General features: G+C 37.8%; 2 protein-coding genes across 2 annotated transcripts; one reads left to right on the plus strand and one right to left on the minus strand.

Moving 5' to 3' along the window:
- Window positions 1–4,075, minus strand: LOC107757942 (vimentin-type intermediate filament-associated coiled-coil protein-like). Its single transcript, XM_016575551.1, has 2 exons — window positions 3,460–4,075; window positions 1–1,143 (listed from the first exon to the last, which is right to left on the minus strand). Exons 1-2 carry the CDS (start codon window positions 3,702–3,704, stop codon window positions 807–809), a joined length of 582 nt encoding a protein of 193 aa, XP_016431037.1. The 5' UTR covers window positions 3,705–4,075; the 3' UTR covers window positions 1–806.
- A 3,336-nt stretch (window positions 4,076–7,411) lies between these two features.
- Window positions 7,412–9,189, plus strand: LOC107757926 (NADH dehydrogenase [ubiquinone] 1 alpha subcomplex subunit 11-like). The gene is made up of 4 exons (XM_016575532.1): window positions 7,412–7,536; window positions 7,972–8,064; window positions 8,760–8,882; window positions 8,991–9,189. The coding sequence occupies exons 1-4, from the start codon at window positions 7,458–7,460 to the stop codon at window positions 9,101–9,103; spliced, it is 408 nt and encodes a 135-aa protein (XP_016431018.1). The 5' UTR covers window positions 7,412–7,457; the 3' UTR covers window positions 9,104–9,189.
- Window positions 9,190–22,443: the final 13,254 nt, after the last annotated feature.

Genomic DNA, 22,443 nt, shown 5'->3' on the forward strand with positions numbered 1-22,443 from the left:
CATTGGATCCAAACATTGTTCAAAGTGTCCGCTGTGTTATACAGAAGGAAGTAATAGAGGTTTGGAACCCTGTCAGGACATGAGGCTGAGTAAAAGACAAGATTTAAAATGTGGGGTAAACCATTTCTTTAAATATGCTTTCCAGCATAGATATGCAAAATATTGTGTTGCATTTTAATATGGGAGTTTGAGGCCAAGGGTCATTTGTACATTGTCAATGACTGCTGAAATTGTTCACCGAGAGGCATCAACAAAACAGCAAGCATGCAACATCAGAGTATATTGCATCTCCAAAACATTTTCCCAGATGCTCTTTGTAAAACAGGACTGGATAAAAAAAACAGCAGGTGGACTGCCTGTAACAGGTAATTTCAATGTAAACTTTAAAAACATTCTTCTCTAATATTCATGTCATGCAATAAATCCATAAGGTATAAACAGCTGAGAAAAATATCACAGCATATGCAAATTTAAAGTTAAAAAGGGATGAATAAAACAAGTTAACAACCAAAATAAAACAACTATCTTAAACTGAACCTAAAAAAACGCCTGTTCCATTCAGTAATGAGAAGAACTGAAGCGGTCTGAGGGACAAATCTATAAGATATGTGGCATACTTGCATCAATTTGCACATTGATTTAACCAGAATTGACCAGGCATTCTCTCTTTACAGTAGAATCCCATTCACACTCCATTAACCCGCATTATGATACAATGGATATTTTAACCAGACATCGAATCAATTGTAACTATCAAAGCACACAGGCTGCTAAACCTGAGATGAGGAGCAGTTGAATTGAGACTCTCATACTGTGGTCCCAAACACAACCCCATCTAATTCCTGATCGTCAGAGTCGTCCTCGCTGAGGGAGAAGTCTTTGTGGTTGGAGAGGCGGCTGGGGCTGCAGTTGGACTCTCCGTCCGTGAAAGAGCTGTTGGTCGTGGGCTTCCCCGTTCTCTCTGCCTCGGCCATCTGGGCCAGCATGCTGTCCAGTAATGGACGGCTTTTGCAAATGCTGTCCAGCAACTGACATCGGTGTTGTAACTGTGCGATTAGAGAATCTTTTTCTTTAAACGTTTGGTTGAGTTTATGGATGGATTCCTCTGATTGACAAAGCTTCTCGTGGAGGAAGAAAATTTCTCTACATGAAAAACAGAGAAAAATGTCCTTTTCAGCAAATTACCTTATTAATTAAAGAATCAGAACAGAGCGGTTCAGTCATAACATTAATTTGTAGGCCAATCTGGACGGCTAATTCACCCTCAGGAAATTGCAAATAATGTTTTAGAGTGGCAGTTGCCGATTTATTAAAGGGATCATTCACCACAAAATGAAAATTCTGTCTTCATTTATTCCAAACCTGTACGAGTTTCCTTCTTCTGTCAAACATAGAAAAGATCATTTGAAAATTGTTGGTAACCAAACAGTTGCTGATCTCCATTGACATATTATGGAAAATTCATTCATACCGATTTGGAACAACATGAGGGTGAGTAAATGACAACATTTTCATTTTTGGGTGAACTGTCCCTTTAAATTCTCTGGTTAATATTACTTGAAGAGATTTTCATGTTTTGTTCTGCAAAATAAACTATACAGCCATATCTCAAATATGAACATTGAAGCTGATGCGTTTTTTGTTTTAAAACAGTTGCTATATCAGGACTATAACGGCGGTTTGATATGTCTATTAAGTAAACTTCCTGTAAACTTCAAGTATTAAGTAAAATTCATGTCTTTTTAAAATTAATGTTTGAGGTATGACTGAAAAATTCAGCACGCTAAAGTTTCCAATTCTAACCACAGACCTTGTCACATCTTTAAAAAAAAAATAATAATAATAACATAGCAAACCCATGGAACCAAAAAACAATGTCAAAGGAATTGTTCATCAAAAATGAAAATTTGCTGAAAATGTACTCACCCTCAGGCCATTCAAGATGTAGATGAGATTATCGGAACAGATTTTTGAGAAATGTAGAATTACATCGCTCACTCATCAATGGATCCTCTGCAGTGAATGGGTGCCGTCAGAATGAGAGTCCAAACAGCTGATTAAAAACATCAACATCATTAAGTCCATCATTAAGATGTTTTTAACTTTAAACTGTCGCTTCAGGCTAACATACGAGTCCATAATCCATAATAACGCTTCCTCCAGGTGAAAAAGTCATCTCGTCTGAATCAAGAGAGAATTATCCACAAATCAAGCACCATTTACAAGTGAAAAACTGTCCAAAACAGTTCTAAACAAATATGTCAGTGAAATTTGATGAGAGAGGACAACAGGGGATGGACTGTTTCACTGGAGGAAGCATTATTATGGACTCGTATTATAGCCTGAAGTGACAGTTTGAAGTCAAAAACATCTTAATGATGGGTTTGTTTCTTACAAACATGCAGCTTTTTACTTCACAAGATGTTAATATATGGACTGGAGTCGCATGGATTATTTGTGGATTATTGTGATGTTTTTATCAGCTGTTTGGACTCTCATTCTGACGGCACCCATTCACTGCAGAGGATCCATTGGTGAGCAAGTGATGTAATACAAAATTTTTCCAAATCTGTTTGGATGAAAAAACAAACTCATTTACATCTTGGATGGCCTGGTGGTAATAACATTTTAATTTTTGAGGTGAACTGTTCCTTTAATTCTTTCCTGCATTTTAGGACTACAAACTAAACAGCTTTTATGCACTAACTCGATCCGAGCAGCTGGGTCCTTAGCCATCTTCAAGTAACGGCTAAAGACACATCTCTTCCATCTACACTCGACCCTCTAACACTAGCACTCTATTTTATTTCTATTCTACCTACTTTTCTTTTTATTTATTAAAAAAACTTGAACCTCTAACACTAGCGTTCTCTATTCTTTTTCAATTTTATCTACTTGTTTTCTATTAATTATTATTAAACTTTTTTTTTTTTATATCTATTGTCCTAATAGAAAGTCGCTTCGGATAAAAGCGTCTGCTAAATGACTAAATGGAAGTTTAACTGTTACCAAACAAGTTTCCTCAATCACTTCACCCATCTGGCATTTCTCGCACATACAAAAGAGCAACAATATGTAGGCCTAAGTGCTGTGACAAGTCCCGGTTAGTCTAATGCAGTACACGTAACAAGTTATTTATAATAATAAAAAGAAAACAAGCCCCGCCCCCTCACAACATTAGCAGCTCTTGTTCTGATTGGTTAACGGCGGTCTGTTTTGCTTTTTAAACAGTCAAGAGCTGTCATAGTGACGGGAGTGGTTTCTAGACCACCGTGATATCTGTTAGGTATCTGCTACATTTTACTTCAGGGATATTTTTTTATGCAAAAGTCGCCTACAGCAGCTTAATTGAGCTTTCTGATTTAGCAAACGCATGGTTTTGATGTCAGGTAATAAAATATTAGGCATCTACAGAAGGACACGATTGTGTTACAGCAGTAAATATATTCTTTCCCTTACTTGTCCTTGGCCTCCGTGATTTCTTGCGTGGCAGCTCTCAGTTGCTCATCTTTGCGGATGAGACTCTCGGCCTGCTCCCGCACGGTTTTCTCCGCTTCCTCCAGCCTCTGCTCCAGGTCTGTGACCCGCCTGTGCAGCGCTGCCAGGTGCGCGTTCGCCTCTCTGATCTGCACCGGCGACGGGGACGACATGTCCAGTAGGATGCGGAAGACAAAAGCACCGGTCCGGTAAGCTCTCGCTCTCATCCACGATAACGCCGCGCTGCTGGGCCGATCATCTTGTGTGGGTCGTGTCGGATGAGTCCAGAAGGAGTGATGCTGAACTCGCTCTCAATCTCAGCATGCGTGATGCTACAGCTGCAGTCTTCTTCTTCAGTGAACCTTCGCGACTGTAATGCAGTAACAGTCGGCAGTGCGCGCTTAAATGCAGCGCGGAGGTTTATGACATTGTGCTTTATAAGCAGGTGTCGCAGTTTGTGCTTGTTTTCCAGCCAGCTGACGTGTCATCTGCGCCAACTTCTTAGCAACCTGTAGCTGCTGACCCGGAAATTATATTTAGAGCCACTGGCCAATCAGGATAGCCGAAACAGAGAAACCGCAGTGATTACAAACTGCACTTTCCTCCAAACAAACTGGGATGCTTCTTTTGGGCCTGTACATTTATTAAAATATTTTGTCCAGACGATCGCCCTTTATTTATTTGTTTGTTTGTTTGTTTGGTTGGTTTTTTGTTTGTTTGTTTGTAATGTAGCTACTGATATCCTAACTCACGTTTTATAATATACCCGTTTCATTTTGTAAAACATTTTTTTAAAAAAGAAAAAAAAAGTCCATTGCTGAATATTTTATTAGGCTACTTTTACATAGGCTATCACTTGTCTCATCAAAATAAAAACAAGTCTTTAATGGGGTAGTTAGTTTTAGGTTCTTTTACTTTTTTTTTCAGGGTGAATCTTTCAGAAAACTTTATAAGTTGTTACAGATAAATGGCAAAATGAAGCCAGCAAGTTGAACTTGTTTGTGCTTAGGTAATATCTGTATTTACACATATATGCTTTCTGTCATGTCAAGAGATTGTGGCAGTGTTATTTTATTGTCACTGAGAGATACTATTATAGTTTTTATTATTATTATAATATATATAATAATTTATTATTATTATTATATTTTTATAATAATAATAATTAATACATCACAATCATAATCATTTATCATTATTATTATTATTATTATATTTTATTTTTTTACTTTTTATTTTTAATTTAATTTAATTTAATTAATTATAATTATTATTATTTTTTTGTGGTTATAATTTTAGTTAACTTTAATATATAACTTTAGTGTTTTCCACACCATGGCAATGGTGTGAACAAGACTAGATCCACAACAGAATTAGAAGACAGAGGTCAAGAAGAAACTCTCGTGATAAATATATACAGCAGAATTAGTTGCAATAATGATTGCATTACAATGGGCAGAAGATGTTAGACCAGATAGAGTTGTATGTTCAGTCTCTATGGCAGCAGTTAACAGTATTGTATCAAATCAGACCATTAGAGAAGGCATTTCAAATTATATATATATATATATATATATATATGTTTAGCCCTAGTTCCTGTGTTTTCCGTGTTCCTTGTTTTCTTGCCTTGCCTTGTTTTTTGACCCTGGACTGTTATCTTGTTTCAGATTTTTTTATGCCTGCCCTGACCATTGCTTGTTTCTTGGATTACTCTTTTGTCTGCCCTGGATTATACCTGTTTGCTGCTGTTTGACCCTGCCTGTTTTGACCACTCTTGCAATAAAGCCTGCATTTGGATCCTCAACTGCATTGTCACGTCCCCATGTTACAGAATATTGAGCCAAACCCGGACCCAGCAGCTTTATCGAGAGCTCCTCCCGAGGTGGCGGTTTGTGCCGCAGAACCTCCCGAAGCGGCGGTGTCCGCTCCAGCTCCTCCAGTGATAGCAGTTTCTGCTGCAGAACCTCCAGAGGCAGCGGCGTCCACTTTGAACTCTCTGCGAGTCCAGCCACGGCCAAAGAGGCCACTGTAAACCCTCTGATGGTCCTGTCACGGCCATAGAGGCTGTCTGTGAACTCTCTGCCTGTCCAGCCATGGCCAAGGAGGCCAATGAACTCTCTGCTTGTCCTATTACGGCCGCAGAGGCCGTTGTTAACCTCTCTATGCTCTCTATTCCAGTCCAGCCTGATCCGCCGTGGTGGTTCCCTGCTCCATCAGCTCCACCGTGGGTATCTTCGGTCCCGTCTACTCTGCTGTGGTGGTCATCTGCTCCGCCGTGGGGATCTTCGGTCCCATCTGCTCTGCTGTGGTGGTCGTCTGCTCCGCCGTGGGTATCTTCGGTCCCGTCTACTCTGCTGTGGTGGTCATCTGCTCCGCCGTGGGTATCTTCGGTCCAGTCTGCTCTGCTGTGGTGGTCGTCTGCTCCGCCGTAGGTATCTTCGGTCCCATCTACTCTGCTGTGGTGGTCATCTGCTCCGCCGTGGAGATCTTCGGTCCCATCTGCTCTTCTGTGGTGGTCGTCTGCTCCGCCGTGGGGATCTTCAGTCCTGTCTGCTCTGCCCAGGTCGTCTTCTGCCGGCTCCGCCCTGGCACTCTGCTCTGCTTTTGCTTCCAGCTCCACCTGCTCTGCCCTGGTACCCTGCTCCACCAGCTCTGCCTCAGTCTCCAGGTCTTCCACCACTGCATGGACCTGGCCCTCCATCCCTCCCCCTGAATTAAACTAATTTGTCCGTGTTTCACTCTATCTTGAATCCCGCTCGCGGAAAGCGCTTTAGAAACAGTGTCTCTTCTGCGGCTCAGTACACATTGAACTAATTTTTTTTAGTCTCGAGCAAGACTGTACGACTTTCACATTACATGATTTGACTGATTTTTACGTAGAAAGGGCGACAGCGCACCACATTAAAAGAAATGATCATTCGTGTTTTCATAAACACTGGCCAAATTCAAAAACAACTAAAATTACATCATCTTTGAGAGCAAGGGCACCCCTTGGTGTTTCGGGGGCCCTACGCAGCTTGCGTATTTTGCATATAGGGAGGATCGGCTCTGTCCAAAGCACACAGCAAAATTGAGTACACAGTGGCTGAAGGAGAAAAAGGTGAATGTCTTGCATGGCCTAGTCAGAGCCCAGACTTAAACCCCATTGAAAATCTGTGGAATTACTTGAAGACTGCAGTCCACAAATGGCCACCATCAAATTTAACTGAACTTGAGCAGTTCTGCAAAGAAGAGTGGGCAAATATGGTAAAGTCTAGATGTTCAAAGTTAGTAGAGACAGAGACATATCCCAAGAGACTAAAGGAGGCTGGAATTTTAAGCAAAAGGTGGTTCAACAAAATACTGACACAAGGGGTGATGTTAAATTTAGCTGGATACCAGCTCAAGAATCAATGGAAATGAAATAGCAGATCAGTATGCAAAAAAAAAAAAAAGGATATAAGACTGTAAGTCTATAGGTATATAAGTTCCATTAGGAATAGGAGAAATGAAATCAATTATTAAATCAAAATTTCAAAAAGAGTACGTAGCATAAAAACTGGGGTATCGCTGATACAGGAAGATTTTATCATAAAATTACTTCATCAGTCAAAGGAATATACAATTTTGGAAGATGTAGGAAAGAAGATGGGATTTTAACAAGATTACAAATTAGACACACAGGACTAAATGCATCACTATACATAGTTAAGCATAATACAGGTCAATATGCCTTTTGTGGGGTAATTGTAGTTGAACATGTAGGAAATGTAGAGAGAATCAAAATGATAGAGAACTTTAAAGGTAACAGAAAAAAAACATAGATGGGAACACACAAGCTGTTCCCATCAAAATGCAGCAATGTGTCAACCCGAAATAAAAGACGAAGTGTAACTATCACCCATGTAAGAAAATAAACGGTAGGTGGCGGAATACGCCAACATTCCAAAGAAGAAGAAGAAGAACTCTCGCGATAATACAGTCGCGTCCTTGATGCAGAAATGGGCTACTGGGATCTAGAAGAGGGCAAAGACTGCGTTGCTAAAACATGGATCACCACAAAAGTAGCCACTGCCATCGGTTAGTCTGCTGGATATCTGGACTGCAGGGTTTCTAACGGATCCTTTGAGCGTAGTTTTAAAAATGTGCATTGCTTATGCGCTCTACAGGCTAAGCCGTTAGCAGGCACAGTAAACAACATATCAGCGCACTATTTTCATCATTGTCTTGTTTTCATGTTTTTTTAAACTTTATATCCGTCTGTTTGTTTGTTAGTTGGTTTATTTCACTATAAAGTGCTCTGGGATCAGCGTGTATTGGTTTTTGATTGCAAAATGACATCCAGGGCTGCTATCACTTTCCAATTATTTATTTGTTTCATGCCTAACGTTACTGATATTTTTGTGTGGTTGTCATAATGACTAGTGAACTAGAAAAGTGGTTATGGAGATGTCACTAGGCATGGCCTGCTTTATAAAGCCAAGCTTTAATACTGCTGCTGTTGTTGTTCTGCAGGGCTGGTAGGTTCTGCCTACCACATTGTGGCATATCCACCTGAAACCGCTGTGGAGGCTTTGACCAGAGCAACATCAGGCACTGCCACCATGGGTAAGACAAAATAAAACGGAAAAATAAGAATTGAGATGATCCATTTTGGTGTCTGCATCAAATTGAATGTACAAAAGTGATTTTATATACATAAAGCATAAATGCAATTAAAGTGTCTGCTTTAATGTTTTAAATAACTTTTGTGAAAATAAAATGTCCAAATATGTGGGTGTCTTCTGTAAATCATGGTGAAAGTGTATGAAAGTGTATTCTATTAATTATTCACATTATTATATTTCTTATATAAGAAATGGGTGGGATTAGTGTGCTTAAATGTTGTGAAATTAATTTTACAATGCTACAAACACACACACACATACATACATACATACATATATATGATGCTAAAAGTTTTCTGAATTTCCTTTCTCCCATTTCCTATTATACATTTTGTGGTTATATATACACATGGGACTTTTTGCCAACTGAATGCTGTGAATTAAGTCATGCTACTATTCTCACATAACGTTTTTTCGCCTATTATATAGTAGGGAAGTGTGCGATTTGGGATGCAGCCTTTGTGATTCAGCTTTAGCCTTAAGTGCACCTTCACCTTTATCGTACAGAGTTGAATAGAAGTTAAAATAGTGTCTTTACAGTTGCTTGTATTGGCCTTGTTGTTACATGTCATCAGGTATATCAGATGGCAACACACACTTGCTTCAGTAATTTATTCTTGTTTGCTACCTTTTCAGCTGCCATGGGCGCCATCTTTGGAATGGCCACTTGTCTAAGCGCACAGGCCAGAGATGCACCTGACGACCCAACCAACTATTTCATTGGTGGATGTGCTTCGGGTATTTTCCTCGGGGCTCGAAGTAAGTACAATAATCACATGTTTTTCATAATTATTCAAGATCATTGGTGTCTTTTTTTGTTTTTAAAGAACAGTCTAAAGAGGTTTGCTGGTGTTTTTTTATATTTAGCACACAGTGCTATCACAGGTACCACAGCCTGTTTTGGTCTGGGAACTTTGGCTATGTTCACCAAGATTGGAAAAAAGGAAGGCTGGAGACTAACAGGACCCCCAAAGCTGTGACCTGATATGTCCCCTAGTATTTGATGTGTTTATATTGTATATTGCTCAAATAAATGTATTACAATTAAAAATAAAATGATCTCTGGGTTTACTCATTGTGTTTGAAACTTTGAGTGTTTTCTGAAGAAGTCGCTGCACGACTTATTATAGATAAATACATGTAATGGATATTGGTCGATATGTTCAGTAGATTACAAAGCATAAAAGTAATGATTGCCTCTCAACCTAATACTGCACCTGTAAACATGAAACGGTTTCAGAAAGTTCTGAACTTACCTGAAAGTCACTGAAATTTACAGTTTACCTTTTAAAATGTGTACAAAATATGTGTAGCTTACATGACTCAGGTAAATTACATAGTAATAACTTTATTAAGCTGGATATAAAACTTGCAGTTAAGCCAGAAGCACAAAAAATGCAGTACGTTACTGAACAGTTAGGTGGAATCGTATTAACCTAAATAAACATAAGTGGAAGTAATGACAGTAAAAGGCTATTTTTTTGCCAGATTAGTGGCATGATATTTCAATTAGTTGGATTTTACATATTTGCTGTTTCAGGTGTTGTGTTTAGTAATTGCTTTACTGATTCAATTTAGCTGAAAACCCTATAATCAAGTTCTATTCTCACAGCTTACGGAAACATTTTCAATACGCTGTATGTTCGACAGCTTTTATAGTCAAAACTTTAAAGGCGTATATATAGAATTTGATTTCTAAAGATCCTCGAGAAATAAAATTTAACACGTGTTCTTTTTAATCATTAACCTAGATTATTGTTTCTTAAAAGTCCTGAAAAATGTCTTTAGCAAGTATCAAAGTAAATTCTTAATGTACTGGAGTAGTGGAAGCTTTAGTGCCATAATAGTGTAATATGTTGGTTAAAGGGGTCATATGATGCTGCTAAAAAGAACATTATTTTGTCCGCTTTCACAACGAAACACACAGCGTCTCCACAACATGGCGGCTGCAACAACAATACTACAGAGAGAATAAAAGTTATGCCTTCTTTCTTTGCGTGAACATTTGGGCGGTGTTATGCAAATCTTCCCACATAGTGAGGTAAATATGTGGGGGCGTGTTAGAACGAGCCGTTTTAGGTAGGCGTGGTTGACTCTTAACTTTTATAAAGAATATTTCTTTGGATTTGAGACTTTAGTCTTTGCAACTTTACAGATCTTCTTTATGCACCAAGAGCTTGTAACACTTCAAAGAGAAAGGAAAAATTGAAATCGCATCATATGACCCCTTTAAATGCACAAGTATAGCACATGTTCGTTGTGGTGAGTTCTTGTTCTAGCCACAAGGTGGAGCTTTTAAACCGTTTTTTTTTTTTAAGGGAAACTATCTCTAATATACTTTACATAACTCCCATAATTATCATATAACCGTATTTTGGAATCTGAAACCATCAAAACAAAAATATTCCTGTAGGACTTAATACAGCCAGGGCCCCCTAGTTAATTTGTTTGAGCAGTTTAGTTCATATTATGGGTCTGGGCCTTAAATAGATTTGTTTTAGTACTTTCCATTTGTTCTATTGGGGAGTATTTATAATCACAGGTTTCTGGGGTGGTCTTGTCTGGCCGAAGTAGAGACGTGTGGCAAACTCACAGCTGGAACTCAAACATAGTGCCTGAGAATCTCCTCATATATGAGTGTGTGTTAATAGTAACACAGCTCTATTATCACCACAATGAAGACTTTTCCAAGGTGTTAGATTTTTATTAGAGACCCGTTGAGTTCACTGGGCCGTATTTACAGGTGATTAGCACAGCGGTTACTGGGAGGCTTTTAAATAATTAATGAGTTGTGAGAGACAGCTGTTTGCAGTTTATTTGGTTTCGGCAGTTGGAACAAGCAGGGAAAACACAAGAATCTTGGAGATTGATTTGTTTGCTTTGGTGTTTTCCCTGTTGACAACCACAGAGACACAAGACAGTGTCGATTATATCCATGAGGCTAAAAGCCAAACGGTGTAATTAGATGTCCTCATCTGGACCTTCAATCTGCTAATAATTCGATCACATAATGTTATTTTAGTACTGTTTGAGATACTATTACATGTTTTATTAACATTTTGAATGCGTTTTTGTTTTTTCTATTTTAATTTGGCCACTTGGAAATGCTTAACACAAACGTTAAATTTGGGGGTCCTTACTAATTTCATATCTTGAAATGAGATGTGTGGTGACAGTGAAAGCATGAATTCAATTTGTCAGAGCTGAAAATAAAGAAAAAACACAAAAGAAATGTTGAGAGGCCTGTCAAACCAGCCTCCGCTCATGGGACTAATTATGGTTATGTGAAATTTGGCTCATGGTGACACCATGTGACTGCACTAATGGAAACTACTGAGTTCCAATTTTTATTGAGCAGATTACAGTTCCAGCAGTACTAGCAGTGCCATATACAGAATTCAAACCACTGAAGTGCATTTCTCAAGAGTCGAAGATTTTAAAGGTGAAGTGTGCCGTGTTTTACGTTAAAAGCCAGATGGTGTAGTTACGACATTTTCCTGCAGGGGTTTTCAAATCTGTTGACGTCAAGGACCTCCAAATATAATGATCCCTCCATGAACTACTCTTTTTCAACACATTCTCATGGCAGCTTGTAACTATTACACTCATTCATTTTGGCAAGTAGGTGGTGAATTTGTATGAACTTGTACGATGTCATTCATATGTTTTCGTACAATCTGCATATCGCATACTGAGAGTTATTTTTAAGGGTGTACCTTCATGCTTATAGTGTTTTATTAAAAATCATCCGTTTTCATAAGACTCAAATCAGACCAATTTCGGTTCCAATTTACAAAAATGCGAAAACAGATTACTCATGAGATAAGTTTGCCTTGTCCTAAAATAAAGAGGTAACTTTTTGTGTATGAAGACCAATTTATGCAGTTTGAGAAAAAGGTCATTGGCATTTTTATTTGTTCTGAAACCAATAAAAATGCAAATCCATAAAACTTCTAGTAAATTATAGAAACAAAAATAAATAAATAAATACAAATTAAAACAAATAAAAAATAGAACATTTGATTGTCAAAAACTACAGCTGTCAATAAAATAAGAATGTTAATACAATAAAATTACAACCACAATTAATCTTTTCCAGCAAATTATTTCATTATTTCCAGCAAAAGAAAGCAGAAGATTAGGAAAAGTATTTAAACATACTGTGTTTTTAGCATTTAACAGTTAACTACTACATCTTAGGTTTTGGTCCAACTAAAATTTGGGGATAGTTTTTGAGAGAAAGAGAAAAAAAATCATTTTATTCAACTTAGTTTGCTCCTTAATAGTGTAAAAATGATCAGTTCACCTCTAAAACAAAACACCGTCTATAATATGAAGTATTGGTCCTGCAGTTTCTTGTGGCCTCTTCCTTTCTAATGAGTTTGCAGGAAAAAGAAGCTGACCTGAACTTTCTTTTGCCACTCTTTGCTTTTATTGATTAGCTCGCTGGCTCGATTTTCTTCCGATCGAAAGCATAAGTTGAAATACCAGTTCACCTTTATCAGAAGTGCTGAATTTCAAATCAAAATGCTTCTTGGTTTGGCAGAAGAAAGAAAAAAAAACAATTACAAAAGACTGTATCCATATCCTGGTGCATTCATATAGCAGCCACTGCATTAGGAGATGTGAGAAAGCAGTTTGCTCAGCATTTTAACCGTAGAAACGCCTTCAATCTCAGCGGAAGCCCAAAAACAGTTAGCATCGACCCGGCGCTCTTGTGCGTCACCGGCATCATTCTTCCGTGTCAAGGGTCCGATTCTGCAGTTCCTGACTGCAACAAACTACTCTGTGATAAATGTGTGGATCAGAAGGGAGAGAGTGACGTTCATGGAGCCGTTTTCTTCATAAACCATGCAGCAGACAGTCTCTTCAACTCTGACCTGAGATTTATGCAGTCAGCTTTAATGGATGCCATCTTTCAGAAATGTTTCTGATATCAGAGCCTGTTAAAAGCCTCTCTCCATTAGAGCTGGCATTTTGATAAGCCACTCAAGGGCCTGTTGGACAGCACATGCTTAGTTATAATGGCAGTGACTGCGGGACTTTTATTCGGCTGGGTCTGTGACTTTAATGAAATGTGTGTTGATAAACAATGAAGATTTATAGCTGCTTATGTCGGCTGGTGATTGTTCGGAGTGGGTGTGTGATGGACAGAGTTATTGATGTCCTCTATCTAGTTACCCTAATGGACATTATGAACTAGATGGCCAATGAAATGACGTCCTGAGTGTACATTTAATGAAACCATGAACTATAATCATTTTCAACTGGAATAACTTGCCACTTAGACTTCCATACTTACACTGTAAGTGCATTACTGTAAAATGTTTGTTTGCTTTTAAAAGCTTAGTGACATGAGAGAATTATTTTATATTTATTCATTTATTTCTAGTCAAAATATGTACTAAATATATGCTATATAAATATGTTGATAAGTTCATACATGCTACAACTTGAACATCGTAAGAAAAAAACTCATTAAAAGAATGAAATTAATATAAATATTACAAAGTATTAGAAAATAAATATATAACAAAACATCGTCACTGCTTATTAATAATTGGAAAAAATGTCAAAGGCATGTCATGCAGTCCAACTAAAAATGAAAGATATTTATGAGATGATAATTCATAATATTTGCAATTAAGACTTTTTACCTTGAAAAGTTTATTTAAAATTGTCTTTGAAAATTGTGTTCATTTACATGTATTCAAGGTGTAAGGAAAATATGTTATATATATATATATATATATATGGTTTATATATTTTCCATCACAAGACAAAATCTGTTCCACTCAAGATACATTTATGATAATTATTTAACATATTAAGTCTTGTATTCTGAAAAATGTTTAAAAATGAAGTGATTTTATGCTTAAAACAAACAAACAAAATCTGCCAGCAGGGTCAGAAAACTGAATTCAAAGGGAAAACAAGATCTTTCCCTATTATTGGCAGATATTTTTTCTTGTTTTAAGCATTTAACGCACAAAGTTTTTCAGAAAACAAGACTTAATATCTTACAACATTTTTCTTCCAAAGTAAATGTAACTTGATTTAAGAATATTTCGATATTAGTACTGGAAAACAAGACAAAATAGATTTTTTTTTTTTGCAGTGTATGAAACCAACATGAATAAAAAGACTGCATTTCTAACAATGCGCCACATTTAAACTATGTTTATTTATTTATTGTGAACACTGTTGTGTCTTTGATATTTGCTTATGTTTTAGGACTTCATACCAGTGTTTTAAATGACTCAATAGGCAGCACTGTGGGCAAGTAAGTTACTACAAATACCAGCCTAAAATGGCCATTGATTAAATTTAGACTGTGCCGTTAGCTGGAAGAAAACATATTATCACTTTAATACGACCTGGGTCAGAAACTCAGTGATTCTGCTTAATGGAATTTCAGCCATTCGTGCTGCGAGTGTTCAAATTGTAGTAAACATTAGCATACTTGCGGTGTTTGTGGATTTATCATAGCCTGCGTTGTCTTGTTTTACTTAGTTTTGGGTTTTAGTGTTATGCTACCATTGATTTATTATGCTTTTAATTACACTACTTGTCCAAAGAACCAAAATCATCCACATCTCAGTGCAAAGGATGAGTTTGTTTAGTGGGAGATAAACTCAGAGTGAGAAATATATGAAGTTGGTCTTTAGCTAATAAAAATCTAAACCAAGCCAGTCCCACAGCTGAATAATTTACGGAGTGCTGAGTGGAGGGAATCCAATACACTGAAACCAAACTTCTCAAATTTGACCACTCGCAATCCCCACCATACTGAACACACAGATCCTCGCACACAAACATCTGGGATGCAACGTCTGCAGAAAACGATGAGGCATAAATCCCCACGGATTTATATTATGGCTTTTTAAAGGATTCTTTTCTCGAAACTCGGCATCGAAAACATGGACCATTTGTAGATATTGAGTCCTGAAAGTGGACTTTCTTCTGCTGAACCTCTTGCATCTTTCTGCAAATTCATTAACGTGAGCAAAATTATATTCAGATATTCAATGCGGGAAACTCACCTATTCAGTTAGGCCAGTCGAATATATTTGGATTCTCTTTTGGCTTCTTGGCAGCATGAACTTGTGCTTACTTTGAAAATGCCAAGTGGATCTTTTCTGTGTATGTAAATATTACCGGGAATTGAGAAACAATGTATAAATCTCAGAATATTTGTCAATTAACAGGAGCGGTAATATGGTACAAAATGTTCCTAAAGCAGAGCAGATGTTAGATTTGAATTATTCTATATCATCGCTACATTGGTGTCCAAAAATGGTTTTAAAGATTCATTCGGCCTTAATAGAAACGGCTTGCGTTGAGATAATTATAAATCTGTCATCATATTCCCATGCGTGATTCTATGATACCAAAAACATCTGTTTCATGCTGTTCACAATAGACTAACACAGAACGTTTGACCCCAACACAATATCACTATACATCTGACTTTATCTCTGAAGACGCCTCAAGTCTGTTGGAGATGAATAGCTAAAAAACATCTTTAGATATAATCAGGATATCCTGAGAAAGTTCTCATGGTTTTGTATGATAAGTGGTACATCACATTCCACTTATTTTTTTTTTTGTGATAGGTTTATATGTTATGTATGTATATATAACACTGAAAAATATACACAGAAAAAAAATTGGCATAAAATTTACTTTTTACTTAGAGCATTTATTTGCAGAAAATCACAATAGGTCAAAACAATAAAAAAAGATGTCATGCTTTTAGACCTCAAATAATGCGAAGAAAACACATTTATTGTCAGGCCTGTGTTTCCGTGTCTTGTGTTTTGTTCCCCACGTGCTCCATGTCCTGGTTTTCCCCCGTGTTCCTCTATGGCCATTTTTGGTCTTCCCGTTCCTGTCCTCATTATGTTCAGTTGATTCCACCTGTGTTCCCCTTGTTATCTCGTTTAGTCCCTAGTATTTAAGCCCTGTGTTTTTCTGTGTCTATCGTCTGGTATTGTTCGTCTATTCCCTCTGCTACGTGTGCTTTGCTTTGGTTTGGTTTGGTTTGGTTTAATAAAGACTGTTTCCAGAATTTTCCTACGTCTCCTCGCTCCATCACAGTAGCAGCAGCAGCGTGACAGAATACCGGACCGTAAACCGTAAGCGGCGCACCTTCTCTCCGTGTTTTTGTTTCCTTTTTTCGAGAGTGTTTTGTTTTCCGTTTCTCCCCCGCGGTCATGGAAACCGCAGCACGATTCGCCGCCCGAGCCCCGGAGGATCTCCTGTTCGTTGAGTACGCCTGGGAATTCTGCGGGCTCGCAGCGAAGACGGCACTGGACGACGCCACGCTTAACTCTCTGTTCTGGATCGGGGCAAATTACTACCGCACCGTTGACCTCCTAGACACCACGGGACTGAGCTGGAGGGAAGGAATCCTCCGGTGTCTGGAGTGTATTGCCCCGATCCAGAACTAGCTCAGCAGTCAAGCCCGCCGGCCGCTCCAGTGTCGGCTCCAGCCCCTGAGTTCGCTCCAGAGAGGGCTCCAGTTCCCACGTCCAGCCCAAGGAGGGCTCCAGTCCCCGAGTCAAGCCCAGGGAGGGCCACAGTTCCCGAGTCAGGCCCATGGAGGGCCTCAGGGGTTGATATTTTCCTCAAGGATTTTTTTTTTGGGGGGGGGTTTATAGGGATCCGTCCGTAGAGGTCGGGCCGAGTGCCGAGGTCAGGCCTCCTGCACTGTCTGCTCCGCCATGGCCCCGAACTGCCTGATCCGCCATGGGTCCCTGACTGGGTACCGCCCACCCGTTGGATGTTGTGGGGCGCATGTACGCGCATTCCGGGAGGGGGGAGTAATGTCAGGCCTGTGTTTCTGTGTCTTGTGTTTTGTTCCCCACGTGCTCCATGTCCTGGTTTTCCCCCGTGTTCCTCTATGCCCATTTTTGGTCTTCCCGTTCCTGTCTTCATTATGTTCAGTTGATTCCACCTGTGTTCCCCTTGTTATCTCATTTAGTCCCTAGTATTTAAGCCCTGTGTTTTTCCGTGTCTTATTGTTCGTTTATCCCCTCTGCTACGTGTGCTTTGCTTTGGTTTGGTTTAATAAAGACTGTTTCCAGAATTTCCCTACGTCTCCTCGCTCCTTCGCTCCATCACAGTAGCAGCAGCAGTGTGACATGTATATTATATATATATATTTAAATTAAAAAAAGTATATATATACACACACAAAAATAAAATATATTTGAAATACATTCTGCATATACATTGTAAATATTTGAAATAAAAAATGTATTTAACTTTAACCTTCATATACCAAAATATATCAGGGGGTCAAAAAGGATGTCAGGGGCAAGAAAATACATTTCCAATCTTACAGTAGACTATATTCATTCTTAAACAACACAATACTAATGCTTTAACTTCAGAGGAGTTTAATGGATTGATTCATGTATCCTTCACAAAGACTCTTTAATGTTCCATGTATCGGTTAAGTCCGGCCAAGCCAAGCTTGTTGTTCATGTTCACCTTCATGTTTTTTTTTTCTCATCTTGGGTTCATTATATTGTTTGTTTCACATTTTGGATTATCACCATTGTAATAAACTATACCTGGGTTCACTACACCATTGTCCTCATCTGCACCATTGCAAGCTACGCTACATTTTCTTTGTTACAGTTCATTATTTTGATAGTCCACTTTAGACATTCTACTAACTATCAGATAATATCTGCTTAGTTGGACCTCCAACAACTGACTAAGTAACTTTGCAACTACATGCCAGCTAACTCTCTATATTAGAGTATTAGTAGACTGATAGTTTAGTGTTAGTAGAATAAGTTGACATGTACTTTTAAAGTTACTTATCGTCAGTAGAGTGTCTGTTGGGGGACCATTAAAATAAAGTGTTAGCCGATATTAAGCAGATAGTCTACTGATACTCTGATGACTGCTAGTTGACATGAAGATGCAAAGATACTGTCAACAATATCTAGAGTGAACTATTGAAATACAGTGTTACCTTCATTTCGGTCTCAAGAGTAAAAAAAAAAAAAGACAATTGTAAATTCATGTCTCACAATTACAACTTTATTTCTGGTAATTATAATTTAATATTTCAGAATGCGTCTTTAGTTTTTGAAATTGTAACTGATTTTTGTAATAGTGACTGTGTTGTATGTTTCTGATACTTGAAACTTTATATCACACAATGCGATTTTATCTTTCTTTTTTTATTATTGCGAGTTTAAATATCATAATGTGACACGTCTTGCAATATGAGTTTACTTATTTTAATCTTAATCTTTTCTTAACTTGAAGGCAGAAACAAGCTTTCAAACATGTGCATTGTGCATGATTTTTTTATTCAACACAATTTTTTTTTATTTTGTCATCATGATATGACGTTTAGAAACACACCATCATTGCTCAGAGATAATATCTAATTATGTATTTTATTTTCAATGGTTTTAACTAGACTAACAACAGTGAGCCCTGAGCTCAATTAACATTTATGGAGACATTTAAATAGGCAGTAAAATAGCCTCCCACTAACAAAAGACACTATAAGCAGAAAAATTACTGTTGTAAAGTAAATGAAAATGAGGGCTAATTAACTGGAAATTGTATGACAGGCTCTCGTTTCCTTGTTATATAGAATTTTCTCACCATATTTAAGGAAAGAGAGTGACATCTTAAAGGGATAGTTCACCCGAAAATGAAAATCATTTACTCACCCTCAAGTTGTTCCAAACCTGTATGAGTTTCTTTCTTCTGCGCAACACAAAAGAAGATATTTTGAAGAATGTGGGTAACCAAACAGCTGATGAACCTCACTGGCTTCATAAGTATGGGGGGGAAATTCTATGAAATACTAAAAAATTACTAAAATACAATGGAAGTCAATGGCTACTGTTTGGTTATTCACATTCTTCAAAATATCTTCTTTTGTGTTCAACAGAAGAAACTCATGCAGGACCAACATGTGAAACAACAAAAAGGTGAGTAAATAATGACAAAATGTTCTTGCCACATTGCTGGAGTGATTCTGCATCTTTTGTTGTGTTTACAGGCCCAGCGGTTTTCTCTCTCCTGTACACACATCTCCCAAACATTTTCAAAGTCTAATGGTAATGCTTATATCATTAGCAGGTCGTATACACTCATTTTTCTGACGGCAGATGTTTGAGTCCTGCACAGCTGTGAGGCCGCTCTCATGCTTTCCTGTGGTGTTTACACCACTGCGGCCCTCTTCATAGCCTCACCTGCTCCCTGTCCTCTGGCCAGCGCTCAATCTGACCGCCCATTAGAGAGAGGGAGGTCCGTCTCTTCATTATAATAACGGATGATAAACTGACGGCGGTGATTAAGAGTGTAGGAATGCAAAATTGTTCAGTTCTGCTCAGGCCTTCAGCTACAGTGGCTCTTTTTTTAACGGCCTTCGCTTTCCAAAAAACGGAACAAAAGTTTGGCCTCTTGTGTTTCGAATCACAACGCTCGCATTTCCTAGGAACCCAAACACAATGTGAGATTAGTGTCGTACACACAAAGGAGAGTGCCTTGTCCAGTTCATTTTAGAGATTTAAAAAAAAAAAATTTTTTCTAAGTTTTTAAAAATATGTGTTTAAATACTGTGGCATCTCAAACTAAATATTTTAGGGAATGTTTTCAAAGGTACACTCAGCAAATAATATTTATGCCTGGACTTTATAGTTATATATTATAAAACGGATAGTTCCAGTCCTTGATTCTGATTGGTTGAGCCACGTTCGAAGCTGTTGTAAATTACACTACAAACATACACCTTTGTTTACTTCTGTGTGTTGCTCGGCAACCACTTTGTTGGAACCACAACTGTTTCTGAGGAACTACATTGTTTGGTGGAAGAATACTGTTTTTATTTATATCATTACACTTTATTTGCTCTGTTTTCTTCTGTGAAACCTTACTACATATATGGAATAACCGTGCCTAACAACGCCCCTTAGCTGTTATAAATTCACTGTAAACCACTGCTTCTTGGGGCTTATTGCTTTATTTGAATTGCATATAAATTTCATTAAAAAAGTTTTAACATAAATTAATGAACTTAATGCATATTTTTCAATCATAAAAATGACTGGTAAGAGACAGGTCATAGATATTTATTACCAATTTGCATCTATTTGATTTTATTTAAAGAATCATATTTTTAAATGCATGTATTCAAATGGCTTAGAATCAGCATAAATCTGTTCATTGTGAAAACAATTCAATTCATTCAGTTAAGAAGTATGGACATGGCTAAAATATTGCAATAGCTGTGGAACAAGGAATATTAAATTAGTTAATATATAAATGAGTTCATTTATATGTCGTATTTGTTGATGATAAATATATAAAGCTGGTTATTGTGTATATAAAAGAAATTCAATTTATTAGTATTACAGAAATCTGACTTTATGTATGCATCACATTACGTTTATTTATAAAAGTTCAAAGTGCAAAGAATTTAATGCTGATATGTCAAGCAATATTCAATATAGTGGAATATTATGAGTGATTTATGAGTTGGATGCAAATATTTTTATATTAAAGGTGACATATCATGAAAATCTGACCTTTCCAGGTTTTAAGTGCTATAATCAGGTCCCCCGAGTTGTAATGGTGCAGCTCTATTCTGGAAAAGAGGGCGGGGAGCAGCAGCTCATTTGCATTTAAAGAGACAGGCCCGAAAAACAGCATGTTTCTGCTTCCACTCAAAATAAGCATTTTCAAAATGATATAATAAATGATCTGTGGAGTATTTTGAGCTGAAACTTCACAGACACATTCTGGGGACACCAGAGACTTATATTACATATTGTAAAAAGGGGCATAATATGTCTCCTTTAAAGGAATGGTTTAACCAAAAATGAGAATTCTGTCATCATTTAATCAAACCTGTATGATCTGTATGATTTTCTTTCACCTTCTGAATACAAAAGAAGATATTTTGAAGAATGTGCTGGTCCCCATTGACTTCCATAGTCCATACAAAAATTACTATGGATGTCAACGGCTACCGGCATCAAAATCTCATACACTTACTGTACATGTATTCATATGGCATGCCAGGTCTGACATCAATGATTTGTGAGCATCGCTGATGTCAAAACTGGTGCAACACGTCTTGACGTGCATACATTTCCGTCTAATCTTCAACACAAAGCTATCAGAGGATCTGAAATATCGTCGAATGGAGCACGTGTATGGAATTTGCCACCCAACCTCAAGAAAATCCAATGGGTTTTGCACAACACGAGGGTGAGTAAATGATGACAACATTTTCGGAGTGGACTATTCGTTTAATTCGGAAACTGTTTGTGGACTAATAATGTACAAAATGAAATCCGCTAAAGAGTCTTCTTTAGTCTAAGAAAGGAAACCATCTGTGAATCCTAGTGTGTGATTCACGTTGTGGGTTCAGTTCTTATATCCATGAACAGGTCAGGGATGTTCCTGCACACACAGCACTCCCAGCACCACAACCATCCCATGGCTTTAAAAGAATTTATGAATGGACACGACTCACAATGGCCTGCACCGACCAAATTGGTTTAACGCCACTCCCCAGAGATCAGTCATCAGGCGAAATTAGTTTCCATGGGAACTGTCATAAACAATCATGGCTCTCTGTATAGATTGTATCCAATGAATAATGACCTAAACATGTTGAATCAAGACTTGTCTGGGAGAGAGTGGTGATTTAATCCAGCTATATATACCTCGTCTATAGTGTCTTATAGCATAGCACTTAAGCATTTTAGGGATTTGACTGTCCCTGTGTCAAGGTTCAAAGGCTGTCATACACCCTGACATTATGAGGTTTTCCTTATCGTCCTGCAGAAAATTTGCGGCTTCAGAAAGCTTAGTGTATATCCACAGAATTGCAATGCCCCTCATTTAGCTGTACACCCCTTTGTGTGCTTGTTTATTAAATTATTTCATACACTGCAAAAAATTATTTTCTTCCTCAGTATTTTTGTCTTGTTTTCCTTTACAAATATTTAAACATTCTTCAAATCAAGACACATTTAAGACTTAAAGGGTTAGTTCACCCAAAAATGAAAATTAGGCTGCGTTTTACTCACCCCCGAGGCATCCTAGGTGTATATGACTTTCTTCTTTCAGACGAATCCAGTCGGAGTTATATTAAAAATTGTCTTTGATCTTTCAAGCTGTTTAATGCCACTCAGCGGGTGTTGCATTGCTTCAGTCCAAAAGAACTTAAATAAAAATCGCCCATCCATAAAAAAAAGTGTCTCACACGGCTCCGGGGGGTGAACAAAGGCCTTCTGTAGCGAATTTATGCGTCTTTGTAAGAAAAATA

The sequence above is a fragment of the Sinocyclocheilus rhinocerous genome, unplaced genomic scaffold (assembly GCF_001515625.1).
Source record: "Sinocyclocheilus rhinocerous isolate Xijiao unplaced genomic scaffold, SAMN03320098_v1.1 scaffold324, whole genome shotgun sequence".
NCBI lineage: Eukaryota > Metazoa > Chordata > Actinopteri > Cypriniformes > Cyprinidae > Sinocyclocheilus > Sinocyclocheilus rhinocerous.